The sequence below is a fragment of the Lolium perenne genome, chromosome 5 (assembly GCF_019359855.2).
Source record: "Lolium perenne isolate Kyuss_39 chromosome 5, Kyuss_2.0, whole genome shotgun sequence".
NCBI lineage: Eukaryota > Viridiplantae > Streptophyta > Magnoliopsida > Poales > Poaceae > Lolium > Lolium perenne.
Genome location: NC_067248.2, coordinates 202,553,811 through 202,572,502, shown reverse-complemented (window position 1 = coordinate 202,572,502; position 18,692 = coordinate 202,553,811). Strand labels below are relative to the sequence as shown.

Genomic DNA, 18,692 nt, shown 5'->3' with positions numbered 1-18,692 from the left:
GCGACCCAATTATTTAGATCCTGCCAAAAATAAGATGCAACACAAGAAAACCTGTGTGCAGTTGATACGCACCCAAAAAAAATTGGTGGCTCTAGACAAAAAAAAAAAACCACAAACCAGATTCTACACCCCAAATGTGTGGATGCACGCCGAAAAAAACTAGATTTACGGGTCGACAAAAGCCTCCGCAGGCCAGACACCACAAAATTAGACACTAAAAACAAATATTTTGGAATATTCTTTTCTTCTTCCTCTAGGCATTGTCTTCGCCTGCCTTCCCGTCGGCCGCCGGCCGTCGCCAACCCCGCGCGCGCATGCCCACTCTTGTTGGTCGCTCGCGCTGGCCGACCGCGTGCATGCCCCCCTGCGATGGCCGCTCGTGCTAGCCACCCGCGCGCCCGCCACCGCGCTGGCCACCCACGCGCCCGCCCATGGCCGCTCGACCCGGCGTCGCCGTTGCTCACCGCGTGCGCCACCCGACCCGCCGGTCTTGACCACCTCTGCCTCATCTCGGCCGCGATCTGCCAAAATACAACCCAACTGGTGGCTAATTCCGGCGAGCGTGGTTCGATTTTTGCCCATTTCTGATTGGATTATGTAGTACGTCGCCGGAATTTGGCCGTACTCCGGCGAGTCTACCGGCGAAATGTGTTCGCGCGAGGTGATTTTTTCAATCGACAGGGCATTAACCGTATGCAGATTGGCATGCAGAATCGACTCTGAAACCCTAATTATGGAGATCGTGGGCTTATATGCAGGTTGGCCTGCAAAAACGTTTACAGGTTTGACAGTTTTGCGGTGTTTGATCTGGACAAAAAAAACGTCAAAACCCCCAAACTAACCTGCAAATATCCGGGTTTGACCAATTTGGGAGGTTGCTAGAGATGCTCTGACAAGCCTCCCTCTCCCAGCTCAAACGGCTACAGCGTGTTGAAGAGCTCCGCCTTGAGCCCTCGACCGCCCGCACCGGACTCTACGCATGTGCAAACCGCAGGTCAGAGGTGTAGCACTCCGGCACCTAGAAGACCCAGCTCCAGCGTACAAAATACATATTTTGTTCGCGTTCTAGATTTACAAGTTTTACAAAGTTTGATAGAAAATATAGAAAGATATATTAACATCGATGATACCAAATACATATAATATAATATAAAAAATGTATTCTATCATGATTCTAATACATTAGATATTATATCTCAAGTGTCAATATTTAAATAAAAAAATTAATCAAAGTTCACAAAGTTTGACTTTGACCAAACCCGGACCGCGAAGTAATTGTGAACAGAGGGAATACTGAAGAGCGATGACGCGATTCATCATTGGATGTTGGAAGATTCTATATATAAATTAAATTTGGGAATTCTGGTGTTTGGCAGCTGAAACAATTCAACAAAGAGTAAATTACAATGGAGTGGCCGTTCCTCTCCATTTAGCCCCTGTCTCCCTAGCCACGGCCGTCGTGGCCTGGGGAGCAGCAACTGTGGTATACAACTGGTTTGGTGTTGGTTCGGCCGATGAAAACACGTATTGGGCACTATTAGGAAAAGGCCTAGCCATAAGATGGGTGCTAGTGGCGCACTAGAAAGTGGTGGGCCACGGTTAAAAATGTAGTAGTGGCGCACCTCTTCTGTCATGCGCCATCACTAAAGAGCAGCCTGAGCCCAGGTTCTTTACCCAACCTAGTAGTGGCGCACTGCCTTGAGGTGCGTCACTGCTGTCTTGACTCCCTATGGCGCACTGCATAGTGGTGCGCCACTGCTAGGAGGTGGCAAGGGCCATTGCTTCAAATTCGAGTTTGATGGAGCAATTTTGTTAGCGGTGCTATAGCTCCTCTAGCGGTTGCACGCTTCAGCCATAATTAGCGGCACTTTAGCGGATGTAGTGCCCATAACAACAGAAACAGGCTTAGCATCGTGAAAGGCTGTTCGAGAAGCTATAGGTGGCTATTTTATTACTTGGTCCATACAATCCTTACAAAAATCTTTAAATCGTTCACAGTGTAATATCATAGAGTTCTTCATGTATCCTCAAATACATGCGATATTAATTGAGAAGAAGATGTTGGCATTGGGCCCTCAAATAAATAAAACACCCGCATGGTACATTGTTGCATTTCATAGGAGACAAGTAAAAACAATTCATGAAAAATATACATTTGCATCTATTATAGCTGTGTTAATACCTTCGGGTATGATCCAGTCGTCTTATTACACGACTTAGTATAGCCATGCAGTCCTTAACAAAATAACCATATCGTACACCGGGTAACAACATGTAGTCCTTATCAAAATCTACATAGGGTACACAACGTAATATCATAGAGTACTCTTTATCGTTGGGGTAGTTCATAGTAACTCGTTTCCGACGATTGATTGTGCTCTTTGAATGAATAGTTCATGATGTATAGTTTAGTTTCAGTTCCGAGGATACCCTAATGATGAATCACTTACATGTCTATTTTGATACACAGAGAGTGTCGTCTTAATTGATAAATCTCTTTAACCTTTTAGATTGTTAATATGTCCACTGAAAGAGGAGCTTTAGTTGATAGGTATTTAGACATGCCAAATCATGTTTTAGGTGTTAGGACCTGATACGTCTCAAACGTATCTATAATTTCTTATGTTCCATGCTAGTTATATGACAATACTCACATGTTTTATATACACTTTACATAATTTTAATGCATTTTCTGGCACTAACCTATTAACAAGATGCCGAAGCGCGAGTTCCTGTTTTCTGTTGTTTTTTTGTTTCAGAAATCCTACACAGGAAATATTCTCGGAATTGGACGAAACAAAAGCCCACGGTCTTATTTTCCACGGAGCCTTCCAGAAGTCCGAAGAGGAGACGAAGAGGGGCAACGAGGCGGCCACACCCTAGGGGGCGTGGCCCCACCTCTGGCCGCCCTATGGGGTGGGCCCCTCGAGCATCCCCCGACTCTGCCCCTTCGCCTATTTAATCTCTCCGTCGCGAAAACCCTATTACCGAGAGCCACGATACGAGAAAAGTTCCAGAGACGCCGCCGCCGCCAATCCCATCTCGGGGGATTCTGGAGATCGCCTCCGGCACCCTGCCGGAGAGGGGAATCGTCACCGGAGGACTCTACATCATCATGCCCGCCTCCGGATTGATGCGTGAGTAGTTCATCCTTGGACTATGGGTCCATAGCAGTAGCTAGATGGTTGTCTTCTCCTCTTGTGCTATGATGTTTAGATCTTGTGAGCTGCCTATCATGATCAAGATCGTCTATTTGTAATGCTACATGTTGTGTTTGTTTGGATCCGATGAATATGGAATACTATGTCAAGTTGATTAATTGATCTATCATATATGTGTTGTTTATGATCTTGCATGCTCTCCGTTGCTAGTAGAGGCTCTGGCCAAGTTGATACTTGTGACTCCAAGAGGGAGTATTTATGCTCGATAGTGGGTTCATGCCTCCAATGAATCTGGGACAGTGACAGAAAGTTCTAAGGTTGTGGATGTGTTGTTGCCACTAGGGATAAAATATCAATGCTTTGTCTAAAGATATTTGTATTGTTTACATTACGCACAATACTTAATACAATTGTCTGTTGTTTGCAACTTAATACTGGAATGGGTGCGGATGCTAACCCGAAGGTGGACTTTTTAGGCATAGATGCATGCTGGATAGCGGTCTATGTTATTTGTCGTAATGCCCTAAGTAAAACTCATAGTAGTCATCATGATATGTATGTGCATTGTTATGCCCTCTCTATTTGTCAATTGCCCAACTGTAAATTGTTCACCCAACATGCTATTTATCTTATTGGCGAGACACCACTAGTGAACTGTGGACCCCGGTCCATTTTTTACATCTAAAATACAATCTACTGCAATCTCTTTTCTCTACTGTTCTTCGCAAATAAACATCATTCTCCACACCATACGATTAATCCTTTGTTTTCAGCAAGCCGGTGAGATTGACAACCTCACTGTTAAGTTGGGGCAAAGTATTTTGATTGTGTTGTGCAGGTTCCACGTTGGCGCCGGAATCCCTGGTGTTGCGCCGCACTACACTCCTTCACCAACAACCTTCACGTGGCCTTCATCTCCTACTGGTTCGATAACCTTGGTTTTTTACTGAGGGAAAACTTGCTGCTGTACGCATCACACCTTCCTCTTGGGGTTCCCAACGGACGTGTGCTTCACGCGTTATCAGGACCCAGGCAAACAGTTTAGTAGTTTGGGCGCCTACAAGGAGTCAAGGACAACCTCCACGACCACCGTATGGAATAGAACACCGACAAGAAGCTAGAACAACGGAGATAAGATTTGCCACTGTCGTATGAGGTGGCCTGGGAGCAGCAACCGTGGTATACAACTGGCTTGGTGTTGGTTCAGCCGACGAAAACACGTATTGGGCTTCGAATTCGAGTTAGACGGGACAATTTTGTTAGCGGTGATTAGCGGCACTTTAGCGGATGTAGTGCCCATAACGGCAGAAACAGGCTTAGCATCGCGAAAGGCTGTTCGAGAAGCTATAGCGCAGCTATAGGCGGCTATTTTTTTCCCTTGGTCCATATCCTTACAAAAAATCTTCAAATCATTCACATTGTAATATCATAGAGTCCTTCATATATCCTCAAACACATGCAGTATTAATTGAGAGAAGATGTTGGCATGGGGCCCTCAAATAAATAAAACACCCGCATAGTACATTGTTGCATTTCATAGGAGATAAGTAAAAGCAATTCATAAAAATTATACATTTGCGTCTATTATAGCCGTATTAATACCTCTGGGTATGATCTAGTCGTCTTATTACATGACTTAGTATAGCCATGCGGTTCTTAACAAAATAACCATATCGTACACCGGGTAACAACATGTAGTCCTTATCAAAATCTCCATAGCGTACAGAATGTAATATCATAGAGTACTTCATGTAACCTCATACATAGCAGGCTGTATTAATCGTGAAGATATTTGCATAGTACATTAATGCATCTGATAGAGGAGACAAGTCAAAACAAAAATTTCTTAAGAATTACACGGTTGCATCTGTTTTAGCTTTGCTCATACCTCCAAGTGTGATACCGTTGACTTATGATGTGACCTTGTATATCCATGTGGTCCTTAACTAAATAGCCACATCGTACACCGGGTAATATCATATAGTCCTTGTGTATCCTCTATGCATTGGCCTGAATCCTACGATAGATGGTGTTTTAATTTATATTAGTCAAGGCTAGACTGAGACAAATGTTTGTGTTAATTGAATGAATAGTTTATGATCAATTACTCTTAAGGTACGATGTTATGCTATATATAGTTTGGTCTGAGTTCTGCGGACACCCTAATGATGACTCACTCACATCTCTGTTTTGATACACATGTATGTGACAAATTTTCTTAACCGTTTAGATTGTTAATTTGTCCACTCGAAGTGAAGCTCCAGTTGATAGGTATTTCGACATGACAAATCATGTTACATTTCTTAGGACCCAAACAAACAGTGTTGAGTCAAAAAAAAAAGGTGACTTCAACATGCAGTTTTTCATTGTAGATTAATACAACAACATCAAATTTTGGGCAAAGCTTGTATGCCAATGTCTATAGGGCATCCAAGAAAAAAGGCAACTATCTGGAGAATGCGGTCCTTTAAAAATCTCACATGTGGTACATTGTTACATCTCGTAGAGTCTTCTTTATCGTTGGGGTAGTTCATAGTAACTCGTTTCCGACGATTGATTGTGCTCTTTGAATGAATAGTTCATGATGTATAGTTTAGTTTCAGTTCCGAGGATACCCTAATGATGAATCACTTACATGTCTATTTTGATACACAGAGAGTGTCGTCTTAATTGATAAATCTCTTTAACCTTTTAGATTGTTAATATGTCCACTGGAAGAGGAGCTATAGTTGATAGGTATTTATTCATGCCAAATCATGTTTCAGGTGTTAGGACCCAGGCAAACAGTTTAGTAGTTTGGGCGCCTACAAGGAGTCAAGGACAACCTCCACGACTGCCGTATGGAATAGAACACCGACAAGAAGTTAGAACAACGGAGATACGATTTGCCACTGTCGTATGAGGTGGCCTGGGAGCAGCAACTGTGGTATACAACTGGCTTGGTGTTGGTTCAGCCGACGAAAACACGTATTGGGCTTCGAATTCGAGATTGATGGGACAATTTTGTTAGCAGTGATTAGCGGCACTTTAGCGGATGTAGTGCCCATAACGGCAGAAACAGGCTTAGCATCGCGCAAGGCTGTTCGAGAAGCTATAGCGCAGCTATAGGCGGCTATTTTTTTCCTTGGTCCATATCCTTACAAAAAATCTTCAAATCATTCACAGTGTAATATCATAGAGTCCTTCATATATCCTCAAACACATGCGGTATTAATTGAGAAGAAGATGTTGGCATGGGGCCCTCAAATAAATAAAACACCCGCATAGTAATTGTTGCATTTCATAGGAGATAAGTAAAAGCAATTCATAAAAATTATACATTTGCATCTATTATAGCCGTATTAATACCTCTGGGTATGATCCAGTCGTCTTATTACATGACTTAGTATAGCCATGCGGTTCTTAACAAAATAACCATATCGTACACCGGGTAACAACATGTAGTCCTTATCAAAATCTCCATAGCGTACACAACATAATATCATAGAGTACTTCATGTAACCTCATACATAGCAGGCTATATTAATCGTGAAGATATTTGCATAGTACATTATTGCATCTGATAGAGGAGACAAGTCAAAACAAAAATTTCTTAAGAATTCCACGGTTGCATCTGTTTTAGCCTTGCTCATACCTCCAAGTGTGATACCTTTGACTTATGATGTGACCTTGTATATCCATGTGGTCCTTAAAGAAATAGCCATATCGTACACCGGGTAATATCATATAGTCCTTGTGTATCCTCTATGCATTGGCCTGAATCCTACGATAGGTGGTGTTTTAATTTATATTAGTCAAGACTAGACTGAGACAAATGTTTGTGTTAATTGAATGAATAGTTTATGATCAATTACTCTTAAGGTACGATGTTATGCTATATATAGTTTAGTCTGAGTTCTGCGGACACCCTAATGATGACTCACTCACATCTCTGTTTTGATACACATGTATGTGATAAATTTCCTTAACCGTTTAGATTGTTAATTTGTCCACTCAAAGTGAAGCTCCAGTTGATAGGTATTTCGACATGAAAAATCATGTTACATTTCTTAGGACCCAAACAAACAGTGTTGGGTCAAAAAAAAAGGTGAATTCAACATGCAGTTTTTCATTGTTGATTAATACAACAACATCAAATTTTGGGCAAAGCTTGTATGCCAATGTCTATAGGCCATCCAAGAAAAAAGGCAACTATCTGGAGCATGCGGTCCTACAAATATCTCACATATGGTACATTGTTGCATCTCGTAGAGTCCTCTTTATCGTTTGGGTAGTTCATAGTAACTCGTTTCCGAAGATTGACTGTGCTCTTTGAATGAATAGTTCATGATGTATACTTTAGTTTCAGTTCTGAGGATACCCTAATGATGAATCACTTACATGTCTATTTTGATACACAGAGAGTGTCGTCTTAATTGATAAATCTCTTTAACCTTTTAGATTGTTAATATGTCCACTGGAAGAGGAGCTTTAGTTGATAGGTATTTAGACATGCCAAATCATGTTTCAGGTGTTAGGACCCAGGCAAACAGTTTAGTAGTTTGGGCGCCTACAAGGAGTCAAGGACAACCTCCACGACTACCGTATGGAATAGAACACCGACAAGAAGCTAGAACAACGGAGATACGATTTGCCACTGTCGTATGAGGTGGCCTGGGAGCAGCTACCGTGGTATACAACTGGCTTGGTGTTGGTTCAGCTGACGAAAACACGTATTGGGCTTCGAATTCGAGTTTGATGGGACAATTTTGTTAGCGGTGATTAGCGGCACTTTAGCGGATGTAGTGCCCATAACGGCAGAAACAGGCTTAGCATCGCGAAAGGCTGTTCGAGAAGCTATAGCGCAGCTATAGGCGGCTATTTTTTTCCTTGGTCCATATCCTTACAAAAAATCTTCAAATCATTCACAGTGTAATATCATAGAGTCCTTCATATATCCTCAACCACATGCGGTATCAATTGAGAAGAAGATGTTGGCATGGGGCCCTCAAATAAATAAAACACCCGCATAGTACATTGTTGCATTTCATAGGAGATAAGTAAAAGCAATTCATAAAAATTATACATTTGCATCTATTATAGCCTCTGGGTATGATCCAGTCGTCTTATTACATGACTTAGTATAGCCATGCGGTTCTTAACAAAATAACGATATAGTACACCGGGTAACAACATGTAGTCCTTATCAAAATCTCCATAGCGTACACAACGTAATATCATAGAGTACTTCATGTAACCTCATACATAGCGGGCTGTATTAATCGTGAAGATATTTGCATAGTACATTATTGCATCTGATAGAGGAGACAAGTCAAAACAAAAATTTCTTAAGAATTACACGGTTGCATCTGTTTTAGCCTTGCTCATACCTACAAGTATGATACCGTTGACTTATGATGTGACCTTGTATATCCATGTGGTCCTTAACAAAATAGCCATATCATACACCGGGTAATATCATATAGTCCTTGTGTATTCTCTATGCATTGGCCTGAATTCTACGATAGATGGTGTTTTAATTTATATTAGTCAAGGCTAGGCTGAGACAAATATTTGTGTTAATTGAATGAATAGTTTATGATCAATTACTCTTAAGGTACTCGATGTTATGCTATATATAGTTTAGTCTGAGTTCTGCGGACACCCTAATGATGACTCACTCACATCTCTGTTTTGATACACATGTATGTGACAAATTTCCTTAACCGTTTAGATTGTTAATTTGTCCACTCGAAATGAAGCTCCAGTTGATAGGTATTTCGACATGACAAATCATGTTACATTTCTTAGGACCCAAACAAACACTGTTGGGTCAAAAAAAAGGTGACTTTAACATGCAGTTTTTCATTGTTGATTAATACAACAACATCAAATTTTGGGCAAAGCTTGTATGCCAATGTCTATAGGGCATCCAAGAAAAAAGGCAATTATCTGGAGCATGCGGTCCTTTAAAAATCTCACATATGGTACATTGTTGCATCTCGTAGAGTCCTCTTTATCGTTGGGGTAGTTCATAGTAACTCGTTTCCGACGATTGATTGTGCTCTTTGAATGAATAGTTCATGATGTATACTTTAGTTTCAGTTCCGAGGATACCCTAATGATGAATCACTTACATGTCTATTTTGATACACAGAGAGTGTCGTCTTAATTGATAAATCTCTTTAACCTTTTAGATTGTTAATATGTCCACTGGAAGAGGAGCTTTAGTTGATAGGTATTTAGACATGCCAAATCATGTTTCAGGTGTTAGGACCCAGGCAAACAGTTTAGTAGTTTGGGCGTCTACAAGGATTCAAAGACAACCTCCACGACTACCGTATGGAATAGAACACCGACAAGAAGCTAGAACAACGGAGATACGATTTGCCACTGTCGTATGAGGTGGCTCCAATATGGGTCGAGGGCACAACAGTATGACCGCCTCATATCCGCTAAGCTCCTCGACAAGAATAAGTACCCGAAGACATAACCTGTGTGTTGTCCTCTCATGGCCACCGTGAAAAGTATCATCAAGATCCTTACAATCTTGAACAATAGAAAAGGAAAGAAGAAGAATTGTAGGAAATCTTGTATATTTGTAGAAAATCTTGTATACGCATCTAAGAAAATAACAAATCCGGAGCATGCAGTCCTTCGAAAATATCCCATATGGTACATTCTTGTATCTCGTAGAGTCCTCTTTATTGTAGGGGTCATTCATAGTCACCCGTTTTCCGATAATTTTTTGAGTTATTTGAATGAATAGTTTATGATCAATTACTCTAATGTATGATGATATATTATATATAGTTTAGCTTGAGTTCCGCGGACACCCTAATGATGAATCACTCACATCTCTATTGTGATACACATGTATCTGACAAATTAAGCTCTAGTTGGTAGGTATTTCGACATGACAAATCATGTTGCATGTCTTAGGGCCCTAACAAACAGTGTCGGGTATTAAAAAAAGGTGACTTCAGCATTCAGTTTTTTCGTTGTTGATTAATACAACAACATCAAATTGTGGGCAAAGCTTGTATGCCAATGTCTATAGGGCATCCAAGAAAAAAGACAATTGTTTGGAGCATGCAGTCCTTTAAAAATCTCTCATATGGTACATTGTTGCATCTAGTAGAGTCCTCTTTATCGTTGGGGTAGTTCATAGTAACTCGTTTCCGACAATTGATTGTGCTATTTGAATGAATAATTTATGATCAACGTCCCTAGGTCATGATGATGTATAGTTTAGTTTGAGTTCCGAGGATACTCTAATTATGAATCACTCACATGTCTATTTTGATACACATGCATTTTGAGAGTGTCGTCTTAATTGACAAATCTCCTTAAGCTTTTAGATATTTAATATGTTCACTGGAAGAGAAGCTTTGGTTGATAGGTATTTAGACATGCCAAATCATGTTGCATGTGTTAGGATCCAGACAAAAAGTTTAGGAGTTTGGGCGCCTACAAGGTCAACCTCCACGACTACCGTATGGAATAGAACACCAAAAAGAGGCTAGAACAAAGGAGATACGATTTGCCACTGTCGTATGAGGTGGCTGCAATATGGGTCGAGGGCACGACACCGTCTCATATCCTCTAAGCTCCTGGACAAGAATAAGTTCCCTGATGACGCGATGCCCCATGGTCATGAATCATATGATCCTTAACATGTGTGGTGTCATCGCATGGACTATATTGTCCCTCAGTCATCTCCGACATTGGTTTGCTTGATTCGACCATCATTTCATATCAAAAGCATTACTAACTCCGCTCTTAAGTACAAGGCCAATTTTTTAGACGACTTTTAATTAGTAATTGGGTCAATTAAATATGAGTTGCATGTCACTCAAAACTATATCATCGGAATCACATTAAATGTTTTTTGAATGATATATAACTTATATTTGGTTGACTAACTCATTAGTTAAAATTTGACACGAAAATGATGTGGCCTTGTATTCATGGATGGAGGGGTATCTACTAATACACATATTGATTAGAACAATATTTCATTTTATTTGACCATTCTGCATTTACATTAACACAACGCCCACCGAAGCGTGGAGTCGCGAAGCTCTAAATATTCCATATTTTGAGCTTCATTTTCCGTTGACTACTTGAACCTACGGAGTTTAATAATATTATGAAATATTATGCAGCCCAATAAGTCTTCATTTGTTGTCTTCACGTCGTAAGTATTTTTACAGTACAAAACTTGTTTCTAAAAGGCGCTTCACAATTATTCCACAACGGACCATTTTCATAACTTCTAAAGTACTTATGAATTGTCTCCCTGCGCTACTAAGTAAGCACTTAGTTTTTAGAGGTGACTAGTACAAATGCCCGTGCGTTGCCACGGGTCCTCAAATTTTATTCTTAATGTATATATATAATTCACAACTCACTATGAAAACTCAAAACCATGTAATACAACATGATAACACCGTATACAATAACAAGACAATATTGTTATGCATCTGCGTAGTTCCAAATTCTAAATCTTTTTGTTACTCCTCCACGGTAAGTCTCACACGTGTATCCTGAGTTGTCATAACTGTCAACTCAACAACTTCTCCTTTTAAATGTATTGTTGTCTCACAAAATATGGGTGTTGCAAACACATATAACTAAAGGAATACTTTTTTGATTACTCCAAACACTACTTTCATATTTATAAATATCTGAAGACAATCCTCGATCGTATCCTTATGTGTCAAACATACAAAAGGAGCTTAGCAAATCATCAATAATGGCAGAGGTAAAAAAACTCCGTGGGAGACCGGTGGTGCAGATGCTAATTTTTCAATAACGGGTTGTTTAATGTCCGTGTGTTGTCACAATCCCTCAATTTCTTTATGCTACACATGTAAACATATAATACACCTAAAAATTCGCGTATAGAAAGGAATATCAGCAAAGTATTTCAAAAACAATTAAATTCTACTTTTTAAAAAGTATTAGTGTTTGATAATAAGGTATAATTCGGTATCATATGCATAGAAAGTAACACGTCTTGTTATTTCATTCTCAAGTTCAGTGACTGCTAGTATAATTCGATAAGTATACCGCTAAAAATAATGGTTGGCTAAGTCATATGGGAAAATGAGGAAATGATTGAAATGGTCCCTTTTCTAGTGGAAAATATAAATAAAGTATAAGCTAGTCTCTGGGTGAAATTATCTTTTATCTAAAAATTGTTGGTCCACTTCGTGAACTAAAAGGTAGTATCGTATCGGCAGGACAATTTTTCTACCATGGTCATAAAGTAGCCATGCCCATTTCTAGAACTGAATTCAAATTAATGGACATGATATTTTTTGCAAGGTGAAATTAATCACACCATGTACAGTTTTAATGGTCAAAAAATAAAGGCATTTATTCATTAGGTATGTAAAGCTGTTGATGCCACCTATAAAAAAAAAGACAATATTGTAACAACCATAAGTATATTATAGTTACCTAGGTGGTGAAATTTGAATGTACATTCTACAAAAATTCAGTGAAGGTATAATAACATTCTACAAACTCAGGAGGTGCAAGTATTTGATTCAAACTTGAATTTATTGCATCAAAACTCATATTTACAGCACAAGTTCCTACCACAAGGTCTCATTATGTACAAGCTCACGAGTAGTAGCCAACTTGTAAATTATCTCGGGTAATATGTGAAGAAAACCTCACTTCAACTCTATCCCCATACTTGAGCTTGGTCTGGGGTAACACAAGTTCTCTATTGACTAAAAGCATCTTCCCATCCATGCCCATTCATAAACCAGCCCAATCGGCATGCTCCCATACAATGTCTAGCGCAAAAATGGATACAAACATATAAAGGGAAGACGAAGGTGAAGCACCATAATAGCATAGTTCAAGTGATACAGCTACTCCACAAGTGTTTTTTTATTGAACATCGTCTCATGAAACTGAAAGTAGATGGAACATCCAGTTAGTATAATGGAACATCATACAATAAATATGTGTTTGCACAGTATATATCCACAATGGCGTCATCTTGCTCCAATTCAGAGTTCAACAAAGATATCATAATTGGTATGACTTTGCACTCAAAAGGAAATAGAAATATAAAGTTAGAAATAACTTATCCCCGTTAAGGAGCTTAGATAAGACCATTGAGCTGCCAAAGATGAAAATCAACCTTTCGATATAATAGAAGGATGCAAACAAAGACTTTGCTCTACCCTACAATCACCTACAATATATATAAGCAACAAATACCAGATCGAGATTAAAAAAGGTTATGATGAGAACCATAGGAGACTGAGTTTCTGGAAATTATAGTGCACCATCCAAAACGTAGTGATGCTTTGTCTATGGAGGTTCAGACCGATCAGACAATCCAAAGCATGATCAAATAGCAAACCAGATTAGGAGTATACCCTGCATGATGAGCACCTCAGGTAAGAAACACTAAAATAGCAAGTAGGTCAAGCAACAGACAACATAACTGCTATAGGACCTCACACGCATTAGAACCTAAGAGCATCTTCGGTCGCGTCCCCCAAACCGTCCCCAAACTGCGCCGGATTGAGCTTTTGGGGAACGTGTTTTGGTCGTGCCGCGTTTGGGGGACGTCTCTCCCCAGCTGCGTCCCCCAAACGCCGCCCCAAAATATTAAGAATAATTTAAATAGATAGAAGAAAACTATTTACTAATATTCAAATCGGTTCAACTTAAACAAATTATGTATAAAACTTCGAAAAAATATAATTAAATTGCATATAGATTATTTTAAACTACTACTTCTACTTCTTCTTCGATGATGGCCCCGCCTCGTCGTCGTCATCGCGGTGACGCTTTCTGCTCGTCACCTCTTCCGAAGAGGCGGTGTCGGCGCCCGACGCGTCGGAGTCCTCCTCATCGTCGCCGGTGCTCGCCGGCTGCGCCTTGGCCTTGGCCTTGGCGGCCTTGGCCTTCGCGTCCGCCTCCGCCTTCGCACGAGGCACCGCCGCCGCCTCCTCGCTCTCTTCTTCCTCCGCGTCCTCCTCCACGCCCAGCCGTTCCTCCTCGCTGTCAAGTGGCGGCGGGGAATCGTCGCCGCTGCTGGGTGTCCTGGCTTTGTCCCACCAATGGCACCAGCCAGCGCGGATGAACGGCGGCGCATAAGTCGAAGAGAGCGGCGGTTGCTCTTCCAAGGAGTCCGCGCTCCATTCCGGCGGTTGGCGTGTCGTCGACGCGGTTGCCAATGCGACGGTTCCGCTTCCCGGCAACTGCACCGTCGCTACGTATGTGGCGGTTGAGCGTCCGAGCCGCTGATGTGTCAGGCCCGCGCCTCCTCGCCTCTCATTTTGTTGTGTCCGGCGTGCCCTATGGGTCCCCTGTGTAGCGGGTACGGGATCGGGGCGCCGGACACCGTATTGGGCCGCGCCGAACAAAAAAGGCCTTTAGGGCACGCGGCTGGGACCGTTTTTTTGTCCGGCGCGTCCCAAATATCTTTGGGGGACGCTTTGGGGACGCGACTGGAGATGCTCTAACACACAACCTATTCTTATATGTACGGTAGAATGACAGTAAGAGCATCCCCACATAAAACTGCTAGAAACAAAATGTTACAATATCGATGAATTGTGTAGCTGTTGCTATGATATCATGTAGACATTATGACAACATGTGCGCACCATGAAAAATTATTGTCAAAACACAAAATTAATTATCCAAATGTGTTTGGTGTTTGTGTAATCCATACAGGATATCAAGTTCAATAATACAAAAATGGCATATCATATGTTATTATTTTGCTTTACCACTTAATTAGTGTGTATCATTATATTGGAAAAACTGAGCATACATCAGATTGCTTGAAAAATTTCATTGCAAAGTCTCGTCAGGGAGAAACAATGAATCTCTATAAGCTGTAATAGTGTTTAAGAGCATCAGAGTGAGACTGCCAAGAACATAATCTCTTATTTGCGAAAAAACTTCAAAGAAACATGAATGCCCTTGAACCGAGGATCTAAAAAACGAATTTTTATTATATATATCGTAGGCCAATTCCATCTCCGCAGTTGCCATATGAAACATTATGAAACAAACTGAAAAACGAAGCATCATGAGTAGAAAAGGTACAATATTCAAGTGTCAAACAATTTAAGCCATGATCTAAATTGTGACAGGTTTAGATTCAAGAAACAATGCAGCACATGATATTTAAGTGTAACAAACATCTTCCAGGACCTACGTGTAAGCTGGAAAAAGTTAAAAGAGAAACAAAAAATCGAAAACTAAGGAGAAAATTACTAAACACAAAAGGAAAGGAGAAAAGTTTATCTTCTGACCAAAAAAATTAGTCATGTGTCAGTAATCATGGTGCAACATTGCAGTGTACTTGCTGCTGGTACTTATTACTCTCTAAAGAAGGTACATATTCTCAATAATCAATTTGAAAATATGAGTAAATCTCAATCATCTTAATCAAGCATAGAGAAGTAATTCAATGTATACCTGTGACAATATGAGTATATATATTCTTCTTTGACATGTGTTCCAAAATATTCTTCTCTGAAATCGAAGAGTTCTCTGCAATAAATTGTATGCCCTTAGGATGCTTGAACAAAATACAATTAGAGCTGCAACACTCATATCGACGGAATTAGAACATGATGAATAGACAAATTAAAACCACATATACATCTGTCATTGCCTAACAGTAGGTTTGTCCCAGCCTTTTGGGGTGCCTGATGAAGTGATGTACTTCCTCCAATAGAAAAGTTGAGGTTCAAGTAGGCCAAAAGTTATGTACCTACACAAAATAAATCAGCTCAGTTCCATATTTTTCTAATACCTCATTCACCTGCCTGGTTAATAGGGAACCGTCGCCAGAGGAACCTGTGTCATGCCTCGCCACCGCGGCCAGAGGCAGCAGGGAGGGGAAGACCTGCTCCCCGCGTCTTGACTCTCGCGGTCTCGCCGGCAGCTCCATCGCGTTACCATAGCTCCTCCGGCAACAAAAACCCGGCCGCCATGCCGCCCATGCTCGGGCGTGCTTCATCTTCTCTCTGGAGAATAAAAGGTACATGGATTCAGACTTCCCTATATTTCAGAAACTTGATCATTATTGCAGAAATGTTGCAATTTCTCTGAAAATAAATTGTCAAGTGAACAAGCTACAGGAATTTTGATCAGCATTTGTGTTCAACATTTGTCTAGGATTACAGTGACCAACATTTGGATTTGATGCCTCTGTAGCTTTTTCGCTGTAGGGTGTGAATAGGCTGTATAGGCTGTACTGACTCTGTGTGTTTATAATCCCTGTTGGTTATACAGTTGACTATTGGATATGTGCTTGGATACTTTTCTAATCCTGGAAGAAAGTAACACGAAATCTCCGGCAACATAATATTTAGCAAAAAAAAAATATGGCAAAATAGTGTAGTTATTATTGTTTGCCTGTTTCCCCAGTAAAAGTTGTTTCCCATGTACCTAAGCATATCATTTATGTTGCAGGATAAATAAATATACTGTTCAGAATAAGACTGGCTAGCTAAATATCTGCCAAGAATATATCACATATAGCTGGAATCACATTACAAACACAGTAAAATGCATTTGAGACCTTAACATCTTCAATATCTACAAGACAAATGATGTGGTAGTAAGCTAATGCCAAAACAATAAATTTCGAAATAATTTATACAAGGTCAGATAGCCAAACCTGCTTTACATAATAGACAACAACATTGTTATCTGCATAGATTGCTTTTGCAAGGCATACACCAATTTTCGATGTCTTCAATAATTAGCATGGCTACAAAGATTGCTATTTCAATAAAATATTGAAGTCAAGAAGTCAGGACAACACTACTGCAATTCTTATCACAACATCTCCCAGAAGTACAGGAAAGGTTAGTTCATCATCAGTTTAAAATTGGATTGGTTAGAAATAAATGCTGCATGCATCTAACTGATGCAGAGGCAGGGGCTGATCCCCATTTCGAAAATAAAAAAATTGGATTGGTTGCCCCATCCAAGCATATCCAAAAGGGGAAACGGTAACTTAAAATTTGTTCAACCAAACATTCTTCTTTAAGTAGAGAACATAATACTCCTCACTTTCTCTTGCATTAGATTAAACTGATTCTTGCATGATACAATACAAGTAAGACAAAAGGAAGAAAAACATCTACTAACCTCAACCACTTCAGTATCCTCCTCACTTTCTCCATCACCAGAACATGAGCAAACTACTTTTGCAATCCGGGGATGTGTCAACGAGTTGTGCTATAACTTTGATGCATGATTGGCACGGAGAAAAGCTCACTCCACGGAGCAAAAACTGTCAGCAACTCGCGATACATCTGATCACTGGCTTGTTCGTGAGTATTGATTCACCACTGCGAGCTTGCAATTATTTGAATCACTGGAGCTGTGATTTCACAAAAGTAGGATTCAGTATACGTATCGCCTTACAGTGACACAGAGCAACCCGAAAATTATTTTTGTACATAACCATAGTTTGCTTGCAGATTTTGCTTCAGAACTACTAATAAGATTAAGCAGTGTTCCGCCTCCATGAATCAGTCCGCGAGATCCTGAAGGGCCGCGCCCTAAATATTGTTACTGGTCTCTAATGGAGCAGATTATTTGGCGGGAGTAATCCCAGCTCTTGGCCGATCTAGAACGCACCAAATCAGGGAGGAAACAAAAGTGATGGAAACGGGGTCCTCACCTCCACAGCAAGCGGGCCGGTGGATGCAGACGAGGTCGCCGGCGGCGACGTGAAAATGGCCCCAGAGCTGGTGGCAGTTTCTAGCCGGCAGCAGCAGCAAGCCTGAGCGGTGGCAAGCGGCTTTAGCTCGGGGAAGATGCATATTTTCGGGTGCCTGGGATGGTGACGGCGATGTGGAGGAGGAGGAGGGACGGGGATGGGTACCCGGGGCCCTGCGTTGAAGACCTCCTCCTCGGTCTGGTCTGTGTCGCAGCGGCGGATTTCGCCGGCGCGGGCGCATACTGAGGATGCGTAGGGGCTGCCTACGGTGTCGTTCCCGTGGAGCCACTCCTCCTCGGTCTGATCTGGCGGCGGTGACCCTTCCCCGAGGCACAGGCGCAACTCGGATGGCCTCCCGCACGTACGGCCGCGCGAGCAAGGTGGTGGCGCCGACGCACGTGGTGGAGCGATGGAGTCGGCGGCGGCCGCCCGGGAGGAAGAGAAAGGGATTGCTGGCGGCGGAACCCTAGCTCTCGTCTCGCACCAAAGTGAGGTAAATGACTGTGGGTTAATTCTCCAATTTGCAAGGGACCAAAGTGCAAACTGCACGGCAACGGGAGTGTTGGTTGACGACGAAAAGTTTGACGTATTGAGAGATAGGCAGAATAAGGAACGCGTTCCTCCTTTTTAAGTAGTGTAGATTCCAAAGTATTTCATAACGGACCATTCTCCATCGTATAGAGTCCTTCTAAATTGGTGAGAACTACATTATAAAGTCCTCGTGATTATACTGTAAAATTCACACAGTGTGTTTGTAAAGTACTTCAAATTTATTGACTTCATACACTGAGCTGGTGACATCCACGTTATAAAGTTTTTGC

General features: G+C 41.2%; 1 protein-coding gene across 11 annotated transcripts; it reads right to left on the bottom strand.

Annotated features, from left to right (window-relative positions):
* Positions 1-12,691: 12,691 nt before the first annotated feature.
* Positions 12,692-18,463, bottom strand: LOC127301475 (uncharacterized). Of its 11 annotated transcripts, none has more exons than XR_007852099.2 (6): positions 17,833-18,463; positions 17,295-17,529; positions 16,819-16,923; positions 15,993-16,162; positions 15,609-15,906; positions 12,692-13,547 (listed from the first exon to the last, which is right to left on the bottom strand). XR_007852099.2 is itself a non-coding variant. In XM_051331728.2 (5 exons), exons 2-5 carry the CDS (start codon positions 17,327-17,329, stop codon positions 13,031-13,033), a joined length of 366 nt encoding a protein of 121 aa, XP_051187688.1. In that variant the 5' UTR covers positions 17,330-17,529; positions 17,833-18,459; the 3' UTR covers positions 12,692-13,030. The 11 variants fall into 11 exon arrangements, 4 of the variants coding, with proteins under 4 accessions (XP_051187688.1, XP_051187691.1, XP_051187689.1 ...); XR_007852098.1 differs by having other exon boundaries at positions 16,819-16,911; positions 17,833-18,462; XR_011745445.1 differs by lacking the exon at positions 16,819-16,923 and having other exon boundaries at positions 12,692-13,072; positions 15,609-15,683; positions 15,796-15,906; positions 17,833-18,445.
* Between the last annotated feature and the right edge of the window lie 229 nt (positions 18,464-18,692).